Consider the following 26,027-nt stretch of genomic DNA (forward strand, 5'->3'; position numbering starts at 1 on the left):
TGAAGAAATGTTAAGTGCAAGTGTTGATACACTGTATAGCAAAGAAACTGTTAAAACATGGTTGCATTGGCATATTTGGATACTGTGTATCTGAAGGAAAGTATATGATAAAGAGCAATATAAACATTTACTTTAAGGAAGGTAATTAAAAAGTGGGCTTCTCTTTATAACAAAAAATTCTATTTGCCAAAATTCCTTAGCAAACTAACCTTACAATTGCCACAAAATGAAGACTGGAAAATATTTACAGTAGGGTTTCAACAGTCATGAGGATTCCATGTTGAGAACCCCTTCAGAATGTTGAATTTTGTGAATATGGCACCTGCTCCCCGCCCTGAGACCCAGCACGGCAGCATCTGCCTGCACTCCCCACCCTGGAGCCCTGGGGAAGCAGCCTTAAGTTCGCAAATGGGGGGACTCTACTGTACTTAAAAGGATGAGTATTGTTTGCTATTAGATTGAACAAAGATAACACTTCTGGAGAAAAGCTTTATAAAAGACACAGTAAATGCAAACAATATGAACACTTCAAAGAACCCAGCTAATCAAAATTCAGAGATATTAAAGGAAAGTAACACACTGTTGCTGTGTATATGTTTTAATCTTTACTCAACTGAACATTTCTTAAAGATACTTGAAAGATTAAAACTTGTAAAAAAAAACAAACCAAAAATATCATGTATATTTAAAATCAGTTGACTTAAACAATTAAATCAGCTCCTCTTATTGAACCTGTCTGACTCAAGTTCAGGCTTCTCTTCTTGTAATGGTTTAGATGCCAAAAGAACAGTAGCCAGAACTGCAGTTAAACTTACCATTACAATAAAAATTCAAAACAACTTAATCTAACTCGTACAACAAAGGATTTTGAAAAATTAACGCACAGTGTGTTGTATGATCTCTAACAATTTGCACACTTCCATCCTGCATATTAGTTTCTTTTATAATTGGAGAAACTGGTCTATTATTCAAACAATGTTGGTTCTCTTCTGTTGGCTCTGAAGATAAAAACTGTTCAACCCTTCTTACTTTTGCCTGCTCTTCCAAATTAAGTAATTCTTGCTTTTCAGATTGTAAGGACGTGGCACTTCTGCTTGTTGTGAAAGCAAGTTCTAAATGTGGTTCATTTATCTGTGATTTCTCAGAAATTGTGAAACTAGTGCCAATAGGTTCAAGCTGCAAACAATGGCCTGAAGTCATGTCAGTTTCCGCACCATGTTCTCCAACCATATCAGCTGCACTAGGGTTAGCTTCTATATTTGTTTTGAAGTAGTTTCTAGTCTCTTTTTCAAGTTGATCTCTTCCAGGATTGTTAGCCATTTGTTCTTTTTCAGCAAGTTCACAATGTGTAACCTCCTGTGACTGCTGTGAGGGGTGGGGAGAAAAAAAAACAGGAAATTATATTTTGATACCTACTACTTAATATTGACTGAAAATACAAAAATTCTATCAAAGGCAGGCCTACACTTTGAATAACTCAGAATGCTTTTATTTCTATAAGATTTACGGTAAGTGTTAGTCTGTGCTTACAAAAAGCCTCTGCTGAGGGCTTCCCAATATTTCACTCAAAATACATGTGGGAACAGATTACAGAGAAATTGTTTTCCACCATATGGTTTTACTCAGCTGTGGAAAGAGTTGCTGGAAAGCTGCCAATTGGTTATGATGTACAAAATAATGGAAGAAAGAGCAAAGAATCATTTGACTCATTTTTTCATAAATTCATAGCTGCAAAATTGGCCTCAGAATATAAATTTTGTTTGAGAAAATGTCCCTTTCACATGTGGGAAAGTTTAACGAATGCAGTGTTGTCTTAACTGTGCATAAAACTTATCAGAGAACTGATTTTATTCATCTCACTAATGTGAGAATGTGAACCAGCTGACTGTTTAGCATAGATTATTGTTCACATTTTTTCCCTGTTAGTTATTTCAGCACAAGCTTTTACATGTGTATCTGTTAGTGAATAGGGTGTGGCTATCTGCAGTGTTGTCAAAGGTGGTTGCCTAGCTCCAGGAACTACCAATTTCAAAATGTGTTATGCTTCCAAACCTTCCCTATTTTACTTCCCACACTCCAACAGAGTTACTGTCATCCCATCAACAAGAAAGTAAGAGAAGATTCATTCCCTCACCAATGATGATAGTTTTGCCCATCTCATAGGTAACCAAATCTCCAAACTGTCTTCCCTCTCCCCACATTTTCTGGGTGTTAAAACCAACTTGTTTATCCCAGTGGTTTGGGGACCTTTATTAATGAGGTCACCAGGCCTGGCCTTAGCCTTGCCGGGGCCTAACCTTAATCTGCAGCCTGGCTGGAGAGCCTTAGCACAGGGTGGCAGAGCTCAGGTTACAGGCTCCACAGGTGAGGCTGAACCCTGTGGCCTTTTGCCCTCCCTCACAACCCCCATCCATGGTTGTGAGTCTCAGACTTTGCTCCCTCAGCCTATATAGCAGCTAGGCTTGGGCCTTCCTGCCTGCAGCAGGCAGGGCTCAAACTTTGCCTTTACCCTTCCCGCAATAGTGGGGCTTGGGCAGGCTCAGGATTTGGTCTTCTCCTCCCCCGCCCCCAGGGCTATGTAACACTTTTGTTGCAGTGAATGAAATTTGAGCATGCCTAGTTATCCATTGTTCAAAGTCTCCAGCTTTCCTCCAAAGACATCTAACAACGCCACTCACAGATTGTAAATGAAGTTCTATACTAGAGCATCACCATACTGCAGTATGCTGAAAACTAAGTGAGAACATCAAAAAAATATAAAAGCAAATTGTTGAATTTGGCATGTTAACGGATTACTGCAGTGATTTTATTCAGCTAAAACCTTACTGATATTATCTGAAGTTGTCATAAATATCAATGCACAACATAATTCAAGATCATTCATCAGGGAGTCCTGCCACAGAATTTAAGCCCCCCGCATTACTGTGGAGTACGTGCATCTACTGTTAAGCTACTGACTTTCGCACATTTAGTTTTGTTTGTACCTGTAATATGCACAAAACATGCATCTTAAACTATGGTATATATTGAATACATTACAAAAGTGAAGAACAAAATATTTAACATAGCTAACTGAATTTTGCAAAATATGTAAATACCAATGAGGTGACAACACAGTATACAAAGGAAAATTCTTAGTTGAAAGCTAGTTTAAACATAATCAACCAAAAGAAAAGTTAGCTGAATAAAGAACAGTTATTTTAGTATCAAAGTCCCATTCCACCTCTGAACTTTGATTTTTGGATTAGCATTTAAGTGTTGGCCAGATCTGCAACATACAGTTTTAGGTGGAACCTAAGAAGACCCTGTCAATATGAAATATAATGTGCGTCAAAAAGAGTTAAGAAGTTTCAGGAGCTGCGCCTGCCCAAACCCCCATCCATTTTTGTAGTTTTACTATCACCTTTTCCTACCTTAAAAATGTTGTGATTTCCTGATTACTCTGACACAGTCACACAAACAAGATGAAATGTTCACTACAGATGGGGGAAACAGCAACATCTCCTTCAGACAAAGTTAAAGTGAAAAAAACTTTTTCCAAACTTGTTCACTTATTGTAATGATAAAAGGGTTAAGATGCATTTCAGTTTTTTTGGTGAAGAAATGTGGCTGTACCTCTGTGCCAAGCCCTGTATAGATACCAATTTACACCTGCAGAAACCACAGTGGAAAAAGGAGCAGAACATGGAGCCACTGCTCTTCACTCTAGCTCTGCTCAGCACTGCCCACTGGGGCAGGCACCAATCTCAATGATGTGGCCCTAGACAGGAGATACAGACAGCTGTGTGGAAGGGACGGGGGCAAGCTTCAGAGTCCCATGTTAATCCTCTAGATCACACTGCTCTGCTGTAGAAGAAAACCCTGTATTCACCTTAACTCTCAAGATTCAAAGGTTTAGCTCAGGTCAAATAAATAGGAAAGGTTGGGTTGTTATCCAGACCAACTTTTCAAGGTACACCCTATTCAGAGCCATCCTTGGGTATGGCAAATTGGGGGAACTGCTCCACTTTGGGGACCCCAGCACTTGTCTCTCTCTCTCTCTCTCTCTCTCATATATGAGCCTTGGACTCAGTCTGCAGCAGCAGCCATAGATGCCGATTTTGTGGGTGCTTTGGAGCCAGAGTTCAGCACCACCTCCCTCCTTCCAGCTTTCCTGTAGGCCCTGCAGATCAGCACCTCCCCCCTCTCTCCCAGTCCCTTCCACCTGCCATGGATCGGCTGTTTTGCAGCATCTGGAGGAGTAAGGGGAAGGATCAAGGGAGCAGCAGGCTTGGAGGACAGGGCAGAACTGGGTGGGATGCAGCGGTTGGGGCATTAGGGATAGGACCTTGCCAGAGCAGGAAGAGAGCACCCCCTGGCGATTAAAAACGCTCTCTGATTTGTCGTGGGCTCTGCACCGCACTAGAGGCGACCTGGCTCCTCTTCACTATGACTTTTCCCACCTCATCAGCACAGTGTATCCTCTTCATTACAATCCACATGACAATGAGTTTTGTGCCCTTTCTCTATGCTTTTCTTGTCTGGGACACGCATCCCGAAGTACAAATTCTGAGCTCTGTGAGGCTTCTGCCTTGAAATAGCAGAAGCCAATCAAGGATGCCAGCAGCTCTCAATCCTGCCCACTAGCACAGGCATCAGGCTCATTGGCATGCCCTGAGAATCAGAGATAGCTGCATGAGAGACACAGGGGGAAGGATTGTGGGGAGGGTAGAGCCACACTGCTGGAGCTGCCAGCACGCAGCAGCTACATGTCCTGCTTTCGTTCGGCAGTTCTGGGAGAGCCCTGTGGTTCTGCAGATAGTGATTTATATCTGTGCCTATCTGCTCCCAGAGATATACATTTGTATCTGTCCACCTTGAATACTACTGAGATCTTGATCTGAGACTATTTTTGTTATAATATGAATGAGGGATTTAACATCTAGGTATTTCTGCTCGAGAATACAAGGTTTCACAGTCATCCCAATAAAATTGTTACTGAACTAGAACTACAGTGGTTCCACTTCCACATTCAAGTTAAATTACATGGAATTTAAAGCAAATTGGCCCTGACAAAAAATTGATGTTTGTAAGTACAAACATCACTTCTTATATACTACATTCAACAGTATCCAAAGCAGGAATTACTTCATTTGAAGGACATTTCATGCTCTTTGTTAAACTACAGAAATGCCATGTACTATTGCTAAACCAATCCTTACCTTTAATCTGATTTGACTTTTGGCCTCAGTAACATCAAGTACTTCAATTAACGGTTGGCTTTCCAGGGTTGACTGGTTGAGGAATGAAGGGCACAAGACACTGTCCAGAAATTCATCAACATTTTCTTCACTAACAAACAACCTCTCCTAAAAGCGAAAAAAAAGTTACCTGTTTACTACTACTTTTCACATTATGTGTCTGTATTTTTGTACTCAGCAACCCACTAAATTATACACATATACATAAAATTCTGGTCCTGAACATACAGATGAGAGACCCATACTACTTGTGAAAACAGCATCTGTTGAAATCTGTGCTGTATTAAATTCTAAATTAGACATTCAGAAGTAGTGAGATGAACACAAAGAAAATGATTTCTGTATAAAATATGGTCTGTGTCAGGAAAAGGGCAGTGGTTTAAAGGGATTTATGTTTTCTATGTGCAATGTGTTTAAAGTTTTCATTTGAGGAACCATTACAGCGGAAAAACTGTTTCAACTGCCCTCCTTTCTCTTTTGAAATTTACTTTAAAAAACGTCCTGGAACTGTGGATTTGCTCAATTATCTTACCTTAAGAAAAATACAAACATCTGACTACTGTAGTTTGTAATTCCATCTTATCTTACTTTAGTCATCAGATTTCAAGATTAGGCCTTCTAGAGTGGAGCGTATGAAATATGTATAACAGTATCCATTTCAGATCTGTCTAAAACACATCTCTTTAGATCTTCATTCAGGTACAAATAAATACCAGTGGAATGAAATGAATGAAATGCAGTTTACAGCTAAATAAGATATACTTCAGGGTATATATTTACGGCTATTCATACGCGGTTCAGGTGCACTGTGAAGAATTTTTCTATTGGTCTTATGGACTCAAACCAACTGTGGATATTTATAGATTTAGTCTTTTTTTTTTTTTTTAAATTCAACAATAAAAAATTTCCATTATGTAAAGTTGTTGGGAAAAAGTTAAGGCCCTTTTCCAGAATTCACAACTACTCTGTTTTAATATACACACATTTAAATCCCTCATTCCTTTTTCTTCCCTCATCTCTTCAGCCTAATTAATAGCTACAGTACTGCAAAAGTCCAGCCAATCCTGTTGATATTGGAAGCAGTGAGGCAATTCTGAATATTTTCAGCTCAATTCAACTGCAGCATTTTATCTGTGTTTGGGCTCTCAAAAATTAAAAACTCTCTCTCTAAAGGAAACTATAATAGGGAGAATGGAACAGTTCCATATTCATACACTATTAAATGAAAAGCTGGCAATCAGAGTATATATTGTCAATACAGACAGACAGCAGGACAGAAAGGGAAGGTGCAAAGATTATTCATTTAAACTATGTCTGTACTAGCATTCCTCTTTCAAAAGAGGCATGCAAAAGAGATAATCAAAAATGCAAATGAGGCACAGATTTACATATCCAGCACCTCATTTGCATGCTCCTTCAAAAGAAAAGCAGCATAGATGTGGCTCTTTCAAAAAATACACCCTGCTTTCGAAGGAGCCCTTATTCTGATTTTTTTTTTTTTTTTAAGGAATAAGTGTTCCTTCAAAACGGGGGTTATTTTTTTTGAAAGAACCACGTTTACACTGCTTTTCTTCTTTCAAAAGAACATGCAAATGAGGTGGCAAATATGTAAACCTGCACCTCATTTGCATTTTCCCTCATTTGCACACCTCATTCGAAAGAGGAATGCTAGTGTAGACATAGCCTAAGAGAATGAAGCAGAGGCCTGGTTTACATTAGTAGCATCCACCACCAATGGTAGTAATGGTGATTGCACTTGTGCGGACAGGGCTTAGCCACTGACACCCATGACATGCTCCTGCACTGGACATGGATTAACTATCCAAAATTTGCATCTCAGCAAGATGAACACATCTAGGCCATGTCTACACGTGCCCCAAACTTCGAAATGGCCACGCAAATGGCCATTTCGAAGTTTACTAATGAAGCGCTGAAATACATATTCAGCGCTTCATTAGCATGCGGGCGGCCGCGGCGCTTCGAAATTGACGCGCCTCGCCGCCATGCGTCTCATCCAGACAGGGCTCCTTTTCAAAAGGACCCCACCTACTTCGAAGTCCCCTTATTCCCATGAGCTGATGGGAATAAGAGGACTTCGAAGTAGGCGGGGTCCTTTCGAAAAGCAGCCCTGTCTGGATGAGACGCATGGCGGCGAGGCGCGTCAATTTCAAAGTGCCGCTGCCACCCGCATGCTAATGAAGCACTGAATATGCATTTCAGCGCTTCATTAGTAAACTTCAAAATGGCCATTTGCGTGGCCATTTCGAAGTTTGGGGCATGTGTAGACGTAGCCCTAATGTGTATCAGGAGACCCTTTAATGCTCTGACATCTGTGACGGAGATTAGCATAAAAGATAGTATTTTACACAGTGTGACCTACTGGCTGAACAGTATAAAACTTTAGCATTAGATTACATCTCCCCCCAAGTTCTACATTCCTGCCATTTACACTATCATACTGTCTTTGAAGATCAGTACATACCAAACTGCTAAGTGTCTCAGAATGGTACTGGACTGGTTTTCTCATTACTTGACCTGGTTGCATAACAACTTTGTCATCTGTCCGTCCATTAGTTGCAATGACTAGCTGTAGTTGGTCTGGAATCCTTAGGCTGTTTTCTTCTGCATGTGCCATCTGTACAGTGCTCTGTTGACTGTTCTTGCTGAGGATCAAACTGGGTTCTGTCCATCTTGATCTCCTACAGTCCGAGTGCTGAATTCTCTCTTACAGCAGCTGAAGTTGTCCACCTTTTTTTCCTCTATTCAATTTGCCATGAAAATAGTTCTCAGTTCCAGACTTAGCTCTTCGCTGGGTAACACCTGCTGCTGAAGTGTTATAAGCTATTTAGCCTATTTATCTGATTTCTTCGTAACTGGCCATTTTGGAGATAGAACTGATACTCCAACTTTGAAAAAGAATCTGAGCTGTGCTCCCCTCAGGAGTTTTACTGGACTACATTCAAGAGCTGCTATTGGTATTGATCTGTAACTTACAAGAGCTAGGACTGGATCTTCCTGCTATAGAATTACCTTGTGTGTCTATATAGTAACAGAGAGGGAGCCCTGCTAGTCTATATACTATATGGCTGTGGTCTGAAGAAGTGGGTCTGTCCCACAAAAGTTCACCTAATAAATTATTTTGCTAGTCTTTAAAGTGCTACTTGACTGCTTCTTGTCTGTCTGTATATCACTGTCAGGCTCTCCATTCACATGTGGGTAAGGTGGACTGCTAGTAAGATGATCAAAATCATGGCTTGGTCCTGCCATGAGGTTCTTGGTCCCTTCCAGTTCTAGTGTTCTATAAGTCTGTGAAAATCATATGTCATATAGAATTACTTAAATTCTGCTGGGGTGAACTGTTGTCTGTTAAAGAGAAGTTACTCACCATAGTAATGATGGTTCTTCGAGATGTGTCCCCGTGGGTGCTCCACAATAGCACGACACCTATTGAATGCTCCACAATAGGTGTCGGGCTCGCCCGGCGCCGCAGATCGGAAACTTTCCAGCAGTTTCTCCTGGATTGCACCTGCGCCGGCGCGCGCCGCTCCCTTGCGCATCCCCGGCAACGTGCGCGATCCGGTCCCCGCCAGTTCCTTGACCAACCGTCTCGGATGCTCCTGAAAAACACTAAACAGAGATCCGAAGCGGGGAGGATGGGTGGGTGGTGGAGCACCCATGGGGACACATCTCGAAGAACCATCGTTACTAGGGTGAGTAACTTCTCTTTCTTCATCGAGTGTCCCCGTGGGTGCTCCACAATAGGTGACTACCCAGCAGTAACCCAAGTAAGGAGGTGGGTAATCGGTTTATGTGCAGCTTGCCCCCGAAAGGACCGCTGTCGAGAGGCGGGTATCCTCTTGGAATACCCGATGTAGGGCATAATGCTTGGCGAAGGTGTCATAGGATGACCAGGTCGCTGCTCTACAGATGTCTTTTAACGCGATGCCCTTGAAAAAGGCTGTTGCCGCCACCACCGCCCTGGTGGAGAGAGCCCTGGGCAGGGCCAGCAAAGGAGTCTTTCAAAGTTCGTAGCACATTTTTATACAGGACAGAATGTGCTTCGAGATTCTCTGTGGAGAGAGACCCTCTCCTTTTGACCTGGGAGCGAGAGAGACTAGAAGTCTGTCCGTTTTCTGGAAGGACTTAGTTCTGTCTATGTAGAAGGCCAACGCCCTCCTCACGTCCAGAAGATGTAGGCGTGCCTCCTTGCTGGAGCTGTGAGGCTTCGGGTAAAACGAAGGTAAAACTATGGGTTCGTTAAGGTGGAACTCTGAAGAAACCTTCAGAACAAAGGCTGGGTGCAGCCGTAAAGTTACCGCCTCCTTTGAGAATACTGTGCAGGGCAGCGTTGCCATAACTGCTGTGAGCTCACTCACCCTGCGAGCTGACGTAATTGCAAGGAGGAAGGTTGTTTTTATCGTAAGGAGACGTAGGGGAACCGTGGCTAAGGGTTCAAATGGTGGGCCCATTAGCGCGCTGAGCACCAGATCCAAGTTCCACGATGGTGGAAGCGGTTTCCAAGGGGGGTACAGGTTTACCAGCCCCTTCAGGAACCTGGTAACAATAGGATGGGCAAATACCGTAGGCCCCTCCTCTTCATGCCAAAAAGCAGATATAGCGGCGAGGTGGACCTTTAGCGAGGATAGGGAAAGCCCGCCCCTCTTGAGGTCCAATAAGTATTCTAGTATTACAGGTATAGGAACGTCAAGGGGAGCTAGGTGCTTGGCAGAACACCATGCAGTGAATCGAGTCCATTTCTGCTTGTAGGTCTTCCTGGTGGAGGTCCTTCAGCTACTCTCCAGGACTTGTTGTACTCCCTCCGTACATGTGCTTTCTAGGGAGCTGAGCCATGGATTAGCCATGCTTGTAAGCGCAGCCCTTGAGGGTGTGGGTGCACTATGGACCCCTGGGCCTGCGTGAGTAGGTCCGGCGCCACCGGAAGGGGGAGCGGTGGGCGGTCCGACGTGCAGAAGCAAGGGGAACCATTGCTGTCGATCCCACATTGGGACTACTAGAATCATGCGGGCTCTCTCCCTTCTGGCCTTCTGCAAGACCTTGTGGATGAGCACTGTGGGGGGAAACGCGTAAAGTAGGGGGCCCTTCCATGAAATCGCGAATGCGTCCCCCAGGGACTCCCACCCCAATCCTGCCCTGGAGCAGTACTGGGGACACTTCTTGTTGTGCTGAGTGGCAAACAGATCTATCTGAGGAAACCCCCATGTGTGAAAGATTGGTCGTAGCAGATCAGAGCGGATCTGCCATTCGTGCGTGAGTGCAAAGCGCCTGCTCAGCTGGTCTGCTTTCACGTTGTGAGCGCCTGGCAAATACGAAGCTTTCAACGTTATATTGTTGGCGATGCACCAGTTCCACAGCCGGACTGCTTCCGCACATAGGGCACGGGATCGAGCTCCTCCTTGTCGATTCATATAAAACATGGTGGAGGTATTGTCTGTATTGATCCCGACTACTCTGCCCTGTATGTGGTCTTGAAAGTGTTTGCAGGCGTTGAACACTGCTCTGAGCTCCAGTATTTTTATGTGCAGTGACTGTTCCGCAGGAGACCATAGTCCTTGCGTCACCTTGTCGCCAATGTGTGCTCCCCATCCTATGTGGGAAGCGTCGGTAGTAAGAAAAATAGAGATTTGTGGTTGGTGAAAGGGTACCCCTGTTAGCAGGTTCTTGGGGTTTACCCACCACTGCAGGGATCTGTGCACCTCTGTCGTGGGCGACACCACCCTGCGGACAGTGTGGGATGCCGGCTTGTAGACGGTCGCCAGCCAATGTTGCAGGCTGCGCATATGTAATCTGGCGTTCTGCACCACAAACGTTGCCGCCGCCACGTGGCCTAGCAGCTGCAAGCACATTAAGACCGTCACCGTGGGGCTGTATGTAATGACTTGCACCAGCGAACTGATGGCGCGAAAGCGGGCGTCGGGTAGATAGCCCCTTGCTGTAATAGAGTTTATAGATGCCCCTATAAACTCTATGTCTTGCGTGGGGTCGGTCTTTGATTTCGCGAGGTTGATGACCAGGCCCAGCGAAGAAAACGTGTCTGCTGTTACGCGTATCATGTGTAGGACCTCTGCCTTTGAGGCCCCTTTCAATAGGCAGTCGTCCAGGTATGGGAATATAAATACCCCGTCTGTGCAGGTAGGCTGACACCACTGCCAGGGTTTTGGTAAAGACTCTGGGGGCCGAGGAGAGGCCGAACGGAAGAACCTTGTACTGGAAGTGCTCTTTGCCGACCATAAAACGGAGGAAGCGTCTGTGTGCCGGGTGGATCGTTATATGAAAATACGCATCTTGTAAGTCAAGGGCTGCAAACAAATCTCCATCATCCAGTGCCGTGAGTATAGAGGCGACTGTGATCATCCGAAAATGCTGTTTGAGCAAGTACCGGTTGAGGCCCCGAAGATCTAAGATGGGCCTCCAGCCTCCTGTTTTCTTCTCTGTAAGGAAGTAGCGTGAATAAAAACCTTTCCCCTGGAATCGCTCCGGCACTCTTTCCACCGCCCCTATGAACATAAGATGGTCCACCTCCTGTTTGAGTCTCGCCTCGTGGGAAGCTTCCCTGAGGTGGGGCCTGGGCGGAGGTTTCGGCGGTGGGAGCGACTGGAAGGGGATCGCGTAACCCGTGGCTATGATCTCCAGTACCCATTTGTCTGCGGTGATCTTTTGCCATTGGGGGTGGAACGGTCGGAGGCGATGATGGAACATTAGCTGGGAATGGCATTGCGCGATGGTAGTGATAGTGCAGTCCTCGATCTGCCCATCAAACTTGTTGCCCTTGGGCCTGCCCAGAGGATGCGCACCTTTGTTGAGAACGTCACCTGGGAGTTCTATACTGTTGCTGCTGATGATGTCGCCCTTGGTCGTAACCCCATTGGTACTGAGCACGCTGTGGTTGGTACGGGTATCGTCTTTGCTGAGGGTAATACTTTTTCTTCCTATATGGAGGAGTATAAATACCCAGGGTTCTACGTGTAGCTCTGGAGTCCTTACTGGAGTGGAGGACTGAGTCGGTTGAGTCTGCAAACAACTTCTGCGTGTCAAAGGGAAGATCAACAATCTTCGCCTGCAGATCCCTCGGGATACCCGATGTCTGGAGCCAGGATTCTCTACGCATGACCACTGCTGTAGCCGTTGAGCATGCCGCCGTGTCTGCCACGTCCAGGGCGATCTGGACTCCCGTCCTTGAAGCCGCGTAGCCCTCTTGCACAATCGCCTTTAGCACCGGCTTCTTATCTTCCGGAAGAGAATCCATGAGAGAAGTAAGCCTGGAGTAACTGTCAAAATTATGGTTCGCTAGATGTGCTGCATAATTTGCCACTCTCAATAACAGAGTGGAGGAGGAATATACCTTTCTGCCAAACAGCTCTAGCTTCTTGGCATCTTTGTCTGAACCCCCCCAATTTGTACTGGGAAGTCTTTGATCTCTGCTGAGACGATTCTACTACCAGTGAGTTTGATTGTAGGTGGCTAAAGAGGAACTCCATGCCCTTCGCCGGGACGAAGTATTTCTTATCTGTTCTCTTGTTTATAGGTGGAGCGGAGGCCGGGGTCTGCCTATGGTGGTGGCTGACTCCATGATGGCTTCGTCGAGCAGGATAGCGATTTTGGATGAAGCTGGGGGTCTCAAATTTTTCAGGAGTTTGTGATGTTTCTCCTGCACCTCTGCTGTTTGGATGCCTTGCATGAAAGCCACCCTTTTAAACAGCTCCTGAAACTGTTTGAGGTCGTCCGGGGGAGCAACGTCCCCGGGGGCCGTAGCCTCTTCAGGGGAGGACAAGGAGGAACCACTAGAGTAAACCTCCCTCAAACTTTCAGGTTCTTGTGGCCGATGGTACACCCGCTCACTAGAGGTTTGCGAACGAAAGTCTCGGGGTTCCAAAATTAACTCCCCTTGAGACAGCTGTGTTTCCATCCCCGGCTGAGAGTGTCCATGGGGGTACTGGATGGCCGGGGGGGGGACCTGCCCCTAGGTGTATGCCTGGGGTGTCTGTGTCCAGCATGGTAAGAGCAACCATGGCAGCACGGGCACGGGTCCGGGGATGGAGACCTGGACCACTCTCGGGGTGCGTACTCCTGATGTCTGGGAGAGCTAGATCTCCGCAATGATTCAGACAGTGGTGAAACTGGTTTGTGATAGTACTCCAAGGGATCCAATCCCAGAAAGGGCGAAGGTGGCCCAAGCCATGGTGACGCTGGTTGGAGGAACGGAGGAGGCGGCTCTGGATAGGTTGGTAGAGACCCAGATCTTCTGGGTGGCGTGTGCAGCATAAGGGGAGGGCTGGTTGATAGTAGCATTGCAGCCCTGTCCAGAGAAGGGCTGCGGTGCCCAGTTTTTGCTCTCGCCTTTCCCCTCCCCTGCGGGGCTGGCACCGCCCCCTCCCATGCCAGGGATCTCGGCCCCGCTGTCGACGCCGCGCTCAGCACGCTCAGCTGCGGTGCCGCGCGGATAACGTCCTCCGGTGCCTGCAGGCTCCGTGCCTGTTGGCCCTGCACCGCTGGCGCCACAGGGGTCGGTGCCGCCTATGGCGGTGCCGCCGGTTCTGGCGCTTGCCTGGCTGCTGCTCTGAGTGCTGCGCGTGCCGGCTGTTTGGTAATCAGAGGCTCAGCCTCTGCCACGTGCGCTGCTGCGCTGCCGCTTGTTTGGGTATGCGGCTGAGGGCTATGTGCTGCGCCCGTCCCGCTCGCTGAGACCGCCGGCAGGGATCGGGCTGGAGAGAGCTTCCTCCGTTTCTGCACCGAGGGGGTGAGGGAAGCCGCCTTCCTTTTATGGAGCCCAGGGGGTACCTCTGGTTGAGGCCTCTCCGGCACGTCAGGCTAGAGAGCCTTATCAAACAAGAGCACTGTCAGCCGCATTTCTCTGTCTTTCCTGGCCCTGGCTGTGAGCTTAGCACAATGGGAACACTTTTGGGTAACATGTGATTCCCCCAGGCACCGAATGCATTCACTATGCCCATCGGAGGCCGGCATAGCTTCACGGCAGGACTCACACTTTTTAAAGCCTGAAGAGGACATCACGGTGAGTCTTTGTGCTGTTAATAGGGTACTTAGCACTGAATTCGTGCCTGTTTACCCTTCGCGGACACCAGCCTGCAGCGGCGGGAGGCCTACTGGCCTTCACGTCCACACGTCTTCTCCGCTCCTCTCTGTCTTTTTACTATATATATATATATATATATATATATATATATATATATATATATATATATATATATTTTTTTTTTACTCTCTTGCTTTTCCTCTTGTCCTTTTTTTTTTTTTGGAAAGAAAAACAATTTACACGAAAAAAAACACTCTAGCTAATCTGACTCTGGCCGTAGCCTGAGCGGATTCCGTCTGCAGCCAATGGCGGTTGAGAAGGAACTGGCGGGGACCAGATCATGCACGTGGCTGGGGACGCGCAAGGGAGCGGCGTGCACCGGCGCATGCGCGATCCAGGAGAAACTGCTGGAAAGTTTCTGATCTGCGGTGCCGGGCGAGCCCGACACCTATTGTGGAGCACCCAATAGGTGTCGGGCTATTGTGGAGCACCCACGGGGACACTCGAAGAATCACTAGTAATTCTGGAATCAAAATGAGCAACAGTCTCCAGTGTCTCAGTAACACTATGATATGCTAAGAGGTCTTTCAAATACATCATTTCTATATGTAACAATTTCTATATAACCCTTATTTCTACATGTCGAATTCACAGGGAGTAACTCCTAAAAGTCAATTTTACAATGTCGAACTATGCAAATGCAGATGGCGGCATTATTAAAATTGATTTTATTAGTCTCCAAAATTATCTCACAAGGCACCTCGGTAAGTCCCTTCTGGTCATTGCATCACCTCCACTGCTCCCCGGTGAGCAGGAAGTAGGTGACAAGAAGCAGTGTTCATTAGCCTGTTAATTTTGAATCCATTTCCTTTTCTCTCTGGCCAACATGTCAAGCAGATCAAGAGGAAACCTCTGCAGCACCTAGTAGCCATGAGTTCCCAGGGTTGCAAAAGAGCCACAGCATGGAGCCATCAGGAGATCCCAGACTTCATCCCTGTGCGGGGGGATGGAAGGGAGAAGACGCTATCTTTACTCAGCTTAAAGCCAGTAAAAGAAATGTTGATATTTACGTGAAGATATCGTAAGGTATGATTCAGAGAAGGTACACCCGGGATGCGGTGGTGAGGGGTTCATAAAGGGCAAGGAAACTGCATGGTTGGGTGGGGTATTCTACTTAACATCCATCATCACGTTCATTCATAATCTTGGTTTTCAAGGCATCCCTGATTTTCATTGCCTCTCTGTGTTTTCCCGTTTGCCCTTGTGTTCAATTGCTGATAGATCTCCCAGACAGAAGCTGCTTCTGCCTCCCACACTGGCATGAAATTTTCCCCTTCACCTCACAAATGTTAGGAAGAATACAGCAGTCCCCAATGACAACAGTAATATTTTCTTCACTGAGATCTGAGCAGGTCAGAAGGCACCTGGAAGCCACTTTTATATGGCCAAAGGCACATTCTACCACCATTCTGCATCTGTTCAGCCTGAAGTTAAAGAGCTCCTTCCTGGAGTCCCAGGTGTCTGTGTATGACTTCATGAACCAAGGAAACAAGGGGTAAGCAGGGTCACCAAGAATCACAATGAGCATTTCCACACCCCCAGTGTTCATGTTCTGGTCTGGGAAGAAAGTTCCACTCTGGAGCCTTGTAAACAGACCATAATTCCTAAAGATTCACACATCATGCACCCTTCCTGACCACCCCACACCTGCAACACCATAGAGAAGTACCCATTGTGGTTAATGTACTCTGAGGCCTGGTGGTTCAGTGCCAGGATGGGGACGTGTGTTCCATCCATGGCACCACCACATCTAGGGAACCCCTTTGCAGCAAATCTATCTACTGCATCCTGCACATTCTACAGAGTCATTTTCTTTCACAGGAGAAGCTGAGTGATTGCCTTGGCTACCTGGATGATAACAGCCCCCACTGTATATTTGCCCACTCCAAATTGATTTCCCACTGAGCAGGAGCTGTCTCACGCTGCAAACTTCCACAGAGCAACTGCCACATGTTCTTCAACTGTCCAAGCAGGTCTCACTCTGGTATCGCTGCACTTCTGGTAGGGAGATAGCACTTCAAAGTTGCATGAAAGTGGCCTGTCACATGCAGAAGTTTTGCAGCCACTGCCAATCATCCCATAACTGCAAAAGAACACGATGTCAGTCTGAGCTGGTTTCGTGGGTCCAGAACCTGCACTCCACACTGTGCAGCAACTCCAGTGCTGCCAACCACTGTGGTGCTATTCTTCAGATCTTCACATCCATTAGCGCCCCTTGCATCAATCCACTCATATTCCATGGGCATTACATTCAGAATATACTGCATCACAGTGTGGGAAGTCATCATGAAATACTACACCGAACAGTGAAGCATCTGGGGGAAGGGATAGCTCAGTGGTTTGAACACTGTCCTGGCACACCCAGGGTTGTAAGCTCAACCTTTAAGGAGGCCATTTAGGCGTCTGTGGCAAATAGATTTAAAAAAAAAGTGTCAGGACTGGTGCTGGGTCCTGCTGAGAGGGCAAGGGACTGGAGTTGATGACCTCTTGAGGTCCTTTCCAGCTCTATGAGATATATGTATCCATCACATATCTTTGTAATGGTGGGTGGAAAATTTCCTTCTCTGTTTCTTTTCAGCATGAAGCAGGCAGTGAGGCAAATGCACTCTGGATGATGACATCAGAAACCCAGAACCACTTGCAGCAACTTTTTTTCCCCTCACAAGGCACTAGCACAGAACCCCCAAAATGCAATGGATCTCTAGGAACTGAGGGATAGGCACCCACAATGCACCGCTGCCACAGCTGAACTTAGTGTATCCCCACCAGAGTGCCTAAGTTGACTTTGTGAGCAGTTTTGGACACAACTTCAACTTTACAAAAATCTAGTGTTAAAAAGTTGACTTTAATAAATTTGCCTTTATTCTCAAGTGTGGACATACCCTGGATGTCTCCAACTGTGTCAAATGATTTGAGCTTTGGGAGGTACTGAAGCGGGCTGTAATCCCTTTGGAGACGTTTGTTATGTCAAATGTTGATTTTAAAGTTCGTTTTTCAATTCATATTCACTTTCACTTTCCAGGCAGTCTCCTTATCATCACAAACAATGGATCCCAGAAACAATGGTTCTTGACTAATTCCCCTCCGCAGCAACTACAAAGTTTTGAACTTCGAAGTGCCAACTTCTGTATTTTGAGGAGTAAAGGGACTTCAAAGTACCCCAGGCACTTGGAAGTACTGCTGGGTGAGCCACCTAGACACAAGCCAGCACTTCGAAGTTTAAAACTTCAGAGTTGCTGCCCAGGGTGAGGGGGAGGGGTGTATGTGTGAGAATTGCTAAATGACGTGCTCCAAGGGCACCACAGCACTTCATTAATAAACTCCCAACACCCTACTTACCATCCTCCCTTCAAACAGGGAGGTAGTGTAGACACAGCCAACATGCACCTTTCGTACATTATATCTTTTTCCCCTTTGGCTAGACATAAATACCTCATTCTCCAAGAATATGACAACTGCCATATCTTGTGCATGTGGGCTGAAATTTGTTACTTTTAGCCTCGGGGGTTTTGATAATGACTTAACATACATGCTCTGTGACTTTACTGCTTCTAGGCTATTTTCTTCCTTTTCAAGTTTGGCAAGTTCAGCTTGGTTTTGCCATCTCATCCACACAGACTGCTTTGCTATCTGAATAGTTGTGTCTAAGGTTAAATCCATCTTCAACCAGAGCTGCTGTGAAGTTTTTATCTGTTAACCCAATAACAAGCCCGTCTCTTATATTTTCAAGTTGTGTCATTTTTCAAATGACATTTTTTAGCCAATATATGCAAAGCTCTTCTAAAACATTCAACATTTTCCCTGTTCTCAAATTCTCTAGTGGAAACGTACCTCTACATAAACCACACCTCTGAGAAATAAAAGTATGCAACAAACGTAGCCAGAAAATTGTCAGTCATGCCTGTTTTCAGTACAGTTAAATGATTTAAAGCAGAGGTCTGGCCACCTCTCCAGGGAGTGGGGAGGAAATACCACCCATCCCCTCTCTGCCCTGAGCCCTGGTCTGATCCTGGCCCAAGCCTCAGCACAGCACCACAACCAGTTGCAGGGTCCAGTTGCTGCTCCACTCCCACCTGGGGCCAAGACTGGGGCCACAGCCAGGAGTAAAGCTACACTCAGACATGGGCTCATCAGCCACACCCATCACAGCCCACTTGCAACTTCACTCCTACCCCCAGACTCAGGCTCTGTCCTCAGCCCTGCTCCCAGCCTCCTGCCTGTGGCCATGGCCTCAGTCCCCTTACAAGTTCCTCCCCCCGGCTACCCCTACTCCTGGCTCTGGGAAATGGCAGGGGACTGGGGAGGAGCACAGCCTTCAAAAGTTTGGGGACTCAAAAATCTCTGTTCTGTTCATTCACTCTGAAACATGGTTGGAAGATAGGCTACTGAGCTAGCTAGACCATTAATATTACACAGTAGAGCCTTTCATATGTCCACAAGCAAATCCCTTCATCTCACTTAATCTGTTTTTCTGATGCAAAATGGGGATAACACTTCTGTTTTCCCCTCAATCCTGTGCCTGTCTTGTCTATTTAGACAAACTTTTTGGGGAAAGGACTGCCTCTTATCATATGTTGCTCAATGCTTAGTACGTATAAAGGGGCTCTGATCTGTGTTGTGGCCTGCAGCAACTACAACAAACAAAAATGCAGAAACATAGAAGGCAATTTTAGAAAACTTAAGTTAAACAGGATGTTTTCCTTATTCCAGACAGCAAATTTCATCCACAGATCGATGCTTCTGAAAACTGAACCATATCTAGACTTCTGCTTTTGGAATCTACAAAACTGAACATATGTCACAAAAGCTTAAATTGCAATTTTAAACTGAAGCCAAAACCTTTAGGACTGTTCTACTAATAGGCTATTAAAAGTCTAAATAGGATACTTTAAGAATTAAGAGAATTTTTATAAAAATATTTTAAGAGTAGCATAGGAAAATAAAATATACCAAAAATGGAGTTGAGCAATACAAACAATTTGATGAGGAGGAAGTGTTCTTACACACTCACTACCAAAGCGATACTTACAACTCAGTCAGCCCTATATGATAGAAAACAGAGTTTATAAAGCTGAGTTAAAGTGGCTGCCTGTACATAAAATGCAGAAGCAGAAACAAATTATTTAGATGCCAACATTTGGGATGAACAGCTGTTAATGTGACTCACTAAATCACAGAATAAAACAGAGTATCATTCAATCAGCCTGGACACAACATAGCATTTTGGTACCAAAAACCAAGAGGGGGAAAAAAAAAAGACTCTCTAAAGTGTTTTTTAAGATTATAAGGAAGAAACACCAAATTTTATTTATTGTAGCATTCTGAAAATTTGTAGTTAGAAAAAAATAACTTATTGTAAGAATACATATGATGTATTTAAGAATAAAAATACATTCACTATTTATGAATACCTTACAATCATGACACGAAACAATTTGTGATGCTCTACCATTGTAATATGGCTATATAATTCTCATCCAATTTTCTCATTTAGAACTAGTGTAATCCACATTACTGGTCTGCTGTTCCTAATTATTATACACAAGTTTTCATCAGCTTTAGAACAGACAACGCTATGTTCTCGAAGCACAGTACTATTATCTCAAATAATAATTTATTATTTGTATTTTAGAAGTGCATAAGGGCCCTAGTCAAGATCAAGCTCTCATTCTGCAAGGAACGGTACAAATATGATACTGCCACTTATTAGTAACATGGTTATCATTAGCATGTTCAGACAAAACAGTTTTAAGTCTAACTTTCAATTCATAGGAAGTAAACACTGTGACATTTGTCGTACTAAAAATGCTTTCAGAACACTGTCTGGGGCAAAACTGAGTCAGGATTTTGGTTTGAAGTTTGTACACTCGTATAATACTGGAGGTGTTGCTATGATGGTCAAATCAGGGCAAATTACTCACATACAGGGCTACTTATACCTCAAGACTGGGGTCCTCCACTATACAGCACCAAACCAGTCACAAAGAGCATTACTGTTTGCCACACTGGCTAGCAAGAAGTTGTACAAGCAGTCCCCTTAGACCAGTGTTAACCGTTGCAAGACCACCAAACGTCAAAAATAATATTTTTTATGCAGAACACCTATGAAAATTTTTTTAAAAAAGTAAGTCAGACCAAAAAAACCAAACAGCAACATATGCAGCAAAAACAAAATGAAGTTAAACAGGTATTACCGCAATGAAGTAACATTGTATCTGATTTTAACAACACAAAATATATACTGGTATATGATATCAAAAAAGTATCAGATGCCCGCAGCACACCTGAGAGTTGCTAATGGAACACACGTGTTCCACAGAATATAGTTTAAGAAACACTAGCTTAGACCAGTGTTTCTCGAAGTAGGCTGTTAACAGGTCCATGCCATTTTGTTTGCCTAAAGGGCCCACAGCCTCAGAGCTTCACAGCTCCCATTGGCTCCAGTTCACCATTTTCAGACAAGGTGAGCAGCGTGACCTGGGCTGGATAAGGGATGTGAACTGAGCTATGCCTGGCTGTATGGGGAGATATAGCCTCCCGGAGCCTTCCCTACATTTTCTCTACCTGATGTGACCCTCAGGTCAAAAAGTTTACCCACCCCTATAGCTTATGCTCCAAAATATCTGTTAGTCTATACAGTGCCACAGCACTTATTTTTTTTGAAAATACAGACTAACATGGCTACCTCTGATATTCTCAGTATATAGCAGTGGTGGTTCTCAACCTGGGGTATCTCTTACATTCACACACTTTTATTTCCAAACAATTGTGTTTGCATAAACACACAATATTCTTCATGTGAATTTAGCCCTTATCGAAGATGATGGCTTGACAGCCCTGGAGACTAAGGCCAATTATTTAACCACAAAACAGGAACAAATAGGTTAGGCCAAGCTTTCCTCAAACTGTTCTGCCTATTTGCCTTCACCGTTAGTTACATGGACCACCTCTGAAAGCAGGAGCAGTGTTCACACTACCCCACTCAACAGTGAATGTTTGATGGGACTCTTAAGAAAGCTGCGAGTAGTAGCAGTGATTCCTGCCATGTAGATATCACCCCACAGAGAATTGGAATAGGATCATTTTACATAGGCAGGCCACTGAAAATCTGTGCTTCAGTAATGAACTTCAAGGTATAACTCACCTGGTTTGAACCTGACCTGGAAGTGAAAAGGTTTATATCCCATTAACTATCCCCCTGAGCCAATCAACTTTAAAAAAAAAACACTAAACCAATAAGATCTTCCACAAGCACATGTAAATGGTAGACTATTTCAGAAGCACAATATATTGGATGCGTCATTTTAAAAGTAATTACCTGCAGAGTGTCGCTGTTTAAGCCGAAATACATCTTCCCCCAAAGTCCAGCACTCTCAGGAGATTTAGCTAATCCTATAACAGCATTATTGGGGGAGACATTAATACCAGTCTCTGGAGGAGTCAGCTTGTTTTCATCAGGAAACTGTAAAAGAAAGGAGTAAGAAGCAGAGTCCTCTGAAGAGAAAGTGAGTCGATAGTCATTTGTGCCGACTTCTCCCTTCAAACTCTCTGACTGGATGTTTGGCACCTGCAAGAGCAGGGTCAGCGATTCTTCGTCTTGGGTGCACTGAAAGGGGGGACAAACTGGAGCGGTCAAGGTGCTGGGCACCGCAGGCAGGTCTGGTGGGCTCCTGCAAGTGATGCTACTGCTCAGGCCGTCGGTGGGCACGGCAGGGTACAGGCTGCTGCTGGGACAGGGAGGAAGATCTCTGCTGTTGCTTGGTGCCCGGGGAGGATCCGTCTCGGTGCTGCTCGTGGTAAGATCCATGTTGCTGGGGCACACCGGGGTCACGGGAGGAGCCAAGCTATTGGGGGTCTGTCTGCTACCCCCCAGCACACACGCTTGCTCAGTAGGAGGCAGCCCGCGATCCTGCTCCTCCCCGGCTGCAGGCCCTGCCTCTTCCTGCTGCTCCTCTTCCTCCTCATCTGGGCCTGGGCCTACCGAGACGGCCGGGTCGACTTCGGGGTCCTCGGGGCTCGTTCCGCGCGGCTCCGGAGCGGCTGCGAGGCTCGGCCCGGGAGGGGCCACGACGGGCAGCGTGACGAGCAGCTGGCGCTTGGCTTTGTTGAAGGTGGCCTGGCCGCGGCTCTCATCCACCGGATAGGGCAGGCGGAGGCGGAGGCGGTAGGCGGGCCGCTGCGAGTCCAGGCGCAGCTCCCGCCCCCGGATCTCCAAGGCGGCCTGGCCGGCGGAGCTCAGCAGCGGCAGCTCGATGGTCACCGCCAACTCGCGGGGCACGGGGCTGGGCGTCGAGTCCCGGCTGCAGCGATAGTCCTGCAGGTCCACGTAGGAGCGGTGCCGCAGGCTCCAGCGGGGCGTGGTGGGGGACGGGGGCCGGGCGCCTTCACCTCCGCCTCGCCGGGGGCCGGGCGGCGTGGCGGGGGCAGTAGGGTAGGAGTAGGGGTACGGGAAGGGGGGCAGCGGGGAGTCGGGCTCCTCGGGCGGCGGCGGGGCGCCGCCGGGCAGCGGGCTGCGGATGACGGCGGCCTGCGGGACCCCCTTGTAGGCGGTGCCGCGCAGGGGGACGGCGTTGGCCCGGTCCAGCTGCACCCCGAAGCGGTCCTGCACCGCCTCCAGCGCCGTGTCGCTCACCATGCGCTTGAAGCGGGCGCTGCGGGCGGCCAGGCGCAGCGTCTCCGGGTGGAAGACCACGTCGTAGACCAGGCGCCGGCGGCCGGCGCGGCCCAGCTCCTCGCGGCCTGGGGCCAGGCTGTAGGGCAGGGTCCAGCGGCGGCCGCCGGGCTCGGGGCGGGCCTCGGGCTGGCCCAGGAGCGGGTTGCTGCAGACGTTGAGGTAGCAGCGCTGGGCGCCCCCCTGGCTGGTGCGCAGCACGTAGCCCGGCGCCGGGTGCACGAAGCGCACTTCCACCCCGCGCTCCCGCTCCAGCGCCGTCACCTCCTCCTCGTAGAGCCGCCGCTGCTCCGGGTCGGCCAGCTCCGCCGCGTACTCCGCCAGCAGCGCCCGGAACCGCTCGTCCCGGAAGGCGCCCTTCAGCCGCTCCACCTCCTCGCCCGTGAGCTGCAGCTCCTCCAGGCCCGAGCGCCCCGCCGCCGCCATCGCCCCGCCAGACCCTCGCGGCTGGTCGCCGTGGAAACGGCGCCAAACAAAATGGCGGCCCCTGCCCTGCCCTGCTCCCGCCTCCGGGGGGCGCCCCCTGGGTGCCTGGCTTCCGAGCCGCGGCTGTAGCACGTGCTTATTTCCCTTGTGCCCGTCCCGTGCCCTCCCCCCAGGCAGAGGTGAGCCAGGTCCTGGCGGACCCCTAACTTGCTGCTTTGTCCCCCACATCAGTGCAACTGCAGGACGGGCGCGTAGGCCTGCCTGGTGCGTCCCTCACCCTGCCAGGCGGGAGCCGCTCAGCCCCTCTGCATCCCTTAAAGACTTCCACAATAGCTTCACAGATACGTCAGAGCCTGAGCTTTCCTGGGCAAAGAGCCCCTTGGTCAGATGATGAAGCAGATCTCTGCCCAGGAAGAATTATGCTCCAAAATATGTTAGTCTATAGCCGTGTCTACACTAGCCAAAAACTTCGAAATCGCCATGCAAAGGGCCATTTTGAAGTTTACAATGTCAGCGCCTCATTAGCATGCAGGCAGCCGCGGCACTTTGAAAGTGATGTGGCTCGTCCAGACGGGGCTCATAGGAATAAGGGGACTTCAGAGTAGCGGGGGTTCTGTCAAAAAGGAGCCCCGTCTGGATAAGCCACGTCAATTTCAAAGTGCCAGGCTGCCTGCATGCTAATGAGGTGCTGAATATGTATATGAATTTAGTAAACTTTGAAATGGCCATTTCAAAGTTTTTGGCTAGTGTAGACATAGCCTATAAGGTGCCACAGGACTTCTTGTTCTCAAAGATGCAAACTAACATGGCTACCTCTCTGATACTTGTCAAAATAACTTTACTTACCCTCACTTGGGAATCTCTTTGGGTTAGCAATGAACATTCCCCCTCACAGTACTTTCTCCACCACCTGCTGCTCTAAGCTAGATGTCAAGTTCATTTTTGGAGTGCTTTCATCTTAAAGCATAAGATTGCCCTCTGAGGCCCTTTAAAATAATATGGTCAAACACTACAAGCCAGTGTAAGAGCGATTCAAGTTTATACAAAGAGTCTAGCCCTTTACAACAAGTATTACATTTTTAAATAAACTTATTTCTTGATTTTTAAGTTGTTTTCCATTGGAATGGCTTTAATTTTGACTGAAAATAGCTTGTTAAAGTGATTGAGACCAAGAAGCGCCTCCCAGACATGGAAGGCTTTTCTCATCAAATTTCAAGTAGCTACAGCCCATTCATCAAATGGATTATTGTCCAGCTTTCTCTTGGAAACAAACTTATTACTTCAGTTAAGTTTTTATAATTTTTAATGTTTAGTCTCCAGTTTTAAAAGTAGGTCTTGATTTAATAATTATAGGGTTAATTTTTTTTAACCTATGTCACCAAGTATCCTGTCTTCTGTCAGTACCCAATAATTCAGAGAGGGAAGGAACAGAACAGGGCAATTAATCAGCTTCTGTTGTTCGTCAAAGTTTGCAGCTGTCACAGATTTAAGGTCCCGCAGAGCAAAGGATTGCTATCTTAGCTAACTGCCGTTGATGAAACTACGCTTAATCTAAGCTGAACCCATTTAAACTTCTGGCTTGCGCAACATTCCATGGCATCAAGTTTCACAGTTGATTATGCATTGCATGTATTCCTTATGTATGTTTAAAATCTGAAGCCTATTAATCAGAACCCATTTCTTGTATATGCAGAGAGATTAATAACACTTCCCTATTCACTTTCTCCACAACATCCATGATTTTATAGATTTCCATTATAACCCTTCCCTCTTTTCTGAGCTGAACAGCCCCACTCTTTTTAATCTGTCCTCCTGTGGAAGCTGTTCTATACCCCTCAATTTTTGTTGCCTTTCTCTGTATCTTTTCCAATTCTCATGCATCCTTTTGGAAGAGACAGACCAGAACTGCATGTACTATTTAAGCTGTGGGTGATTTTTTGGATTTATATAGTGGCATTATTATATTTTCAGTTTTACTATCTATCCCTTTTCTAATGATTCCTAGCATTCTTAGCTTTTTTTGACTGCTGCTGCACATTGAGTAGATGTGCTCAGAGAACTAGTCCCAATGACTCCCAAGATCCATTCCTCAAGTGTTAACAGGTATTTTAGAACCCAGGGTTTTGTACACATCATTAGGATGGTGTTTCAATGTGTATTGCTTTCTGTTTATCAGCACTGAATTTTATCTGCTTTTTGTTGCCATTACGCAGTTGTATAAGATCTCTTGTTGACTCTTCACAGTTAGTTTTGGACTTTCCTGTCTTAAGTAATTTTATATCCTCTACAGACTTCCCACCTCACTGTTTACCTCCTTGTCCAGCCGCCTACCACTAATAGTCTGCAGACCGCAGTTTGCGAAGCACTGACCTGAGTAAGTGTTTCTAAACATGGGGGTTGCAGGATGGTGTTTTGCGGGGTTGCAGTTGCGGCATTAGCGGGGTGCTAATTCAGAGAATGCCAGACCACAGGAGGTCAATATTGTCTAGCACGTTGCTAACGCTTCCACTGCTTAGTGGGCTCTTAGGACATTCAGGGGTAAAATTACAGCTAAATAACAGAACAGGAAGCCAGCACTGGT

General features: G+C 46.5%; 1 protein-coding gene and 1 long non-coding RNA gene across 3 annotated transcripts in view; one reads left to right on the plus strand and one right to left on the minus strand.

Annotated features, from left to right (window-relative positions):
- Positions 1 to 23,674, minus strand: DNAAF2 (dynein axonemal assembly factor 2). Of its 2 annotated transcripts, XM_074996153.1 has the most exons (3): positions 21,668 to 23,674; positions 5,202 to 5,348; positions 1 to 1,365 (listed from the first exon to the last, which is right to left on the minus strand). In XM_074996153.1, exons 1-3 carry the CDS (start codon positions 23,672 to 23,674, stop codon positions 841 to 843), a joined length of 2,679 nt encoding a protein of 892 aa, XP_074852254.1. In that variant the 3' UTR covers positions 1 to 840. The 2 variants fall into 2 exon arrangements, with proteins under 2 accessions (XP_074852254.1, XP_074852255.1); XM_074996154.1 differs by lacking the exon at positions 5,202 to 5,348.
- LOC142014119 (uncharacterized) overlaps positions 22,338 to 26,027 on the plus strand; it is a 6,475-nt gene continuing 2,785 nt past the window's right edge. The window contains exons 1-2 of the long non-coding RNA XR_012645869.1: positions 22,338 to 22,460; positions 25,737 to 25,820. This is a non-coding gene — a long non-coding RNA (uncharacterized LOC142014119). The remainder of the gene's footprint in view (positions 22,461 to 25,736; positions 25,821 to 26,027) is intronic.

Source organism: Carettochelys insculpta, chromosome 6, assembly GCF_033958435.1.
Source record: "Carettochelys insculpta isolate YL-2023 chromosome 6, ASM3395843v1, whole genome shotgun sequence".
In the NCBI taxonomy this organism is placed as follows: Eukaryota; Metazoa; Chordata; order Testudines; family Carettochelyidae; genus Carettochelys; species Carettochelys insculpta.

Bases quoted from the DNA above. Each gene is read 5' to 3' on its own strand.
- DNAAF2 (XM_074996153.1), bottom strand. From the start codon at position 23,674: ATGTGGGGGACAAAGCAGCAAGTTAGGGGTCCGCCAGGACCTGGCTCA. The intron at 5,349-21,667 runs GTAATTACTTTT...TTTCGCTTTTAG, and splicing joins TAAACAGCGACACTCTGCAG to GAGAGGTTGTTTGTTAGTGA. The intron at 1,366-5,201 runs GTAAGGATTGGT...CACCCCTCACAG, and splicing joins AAAGTCAAATCAGATTAAAG to CAGTCACAGGAGGTTACACA.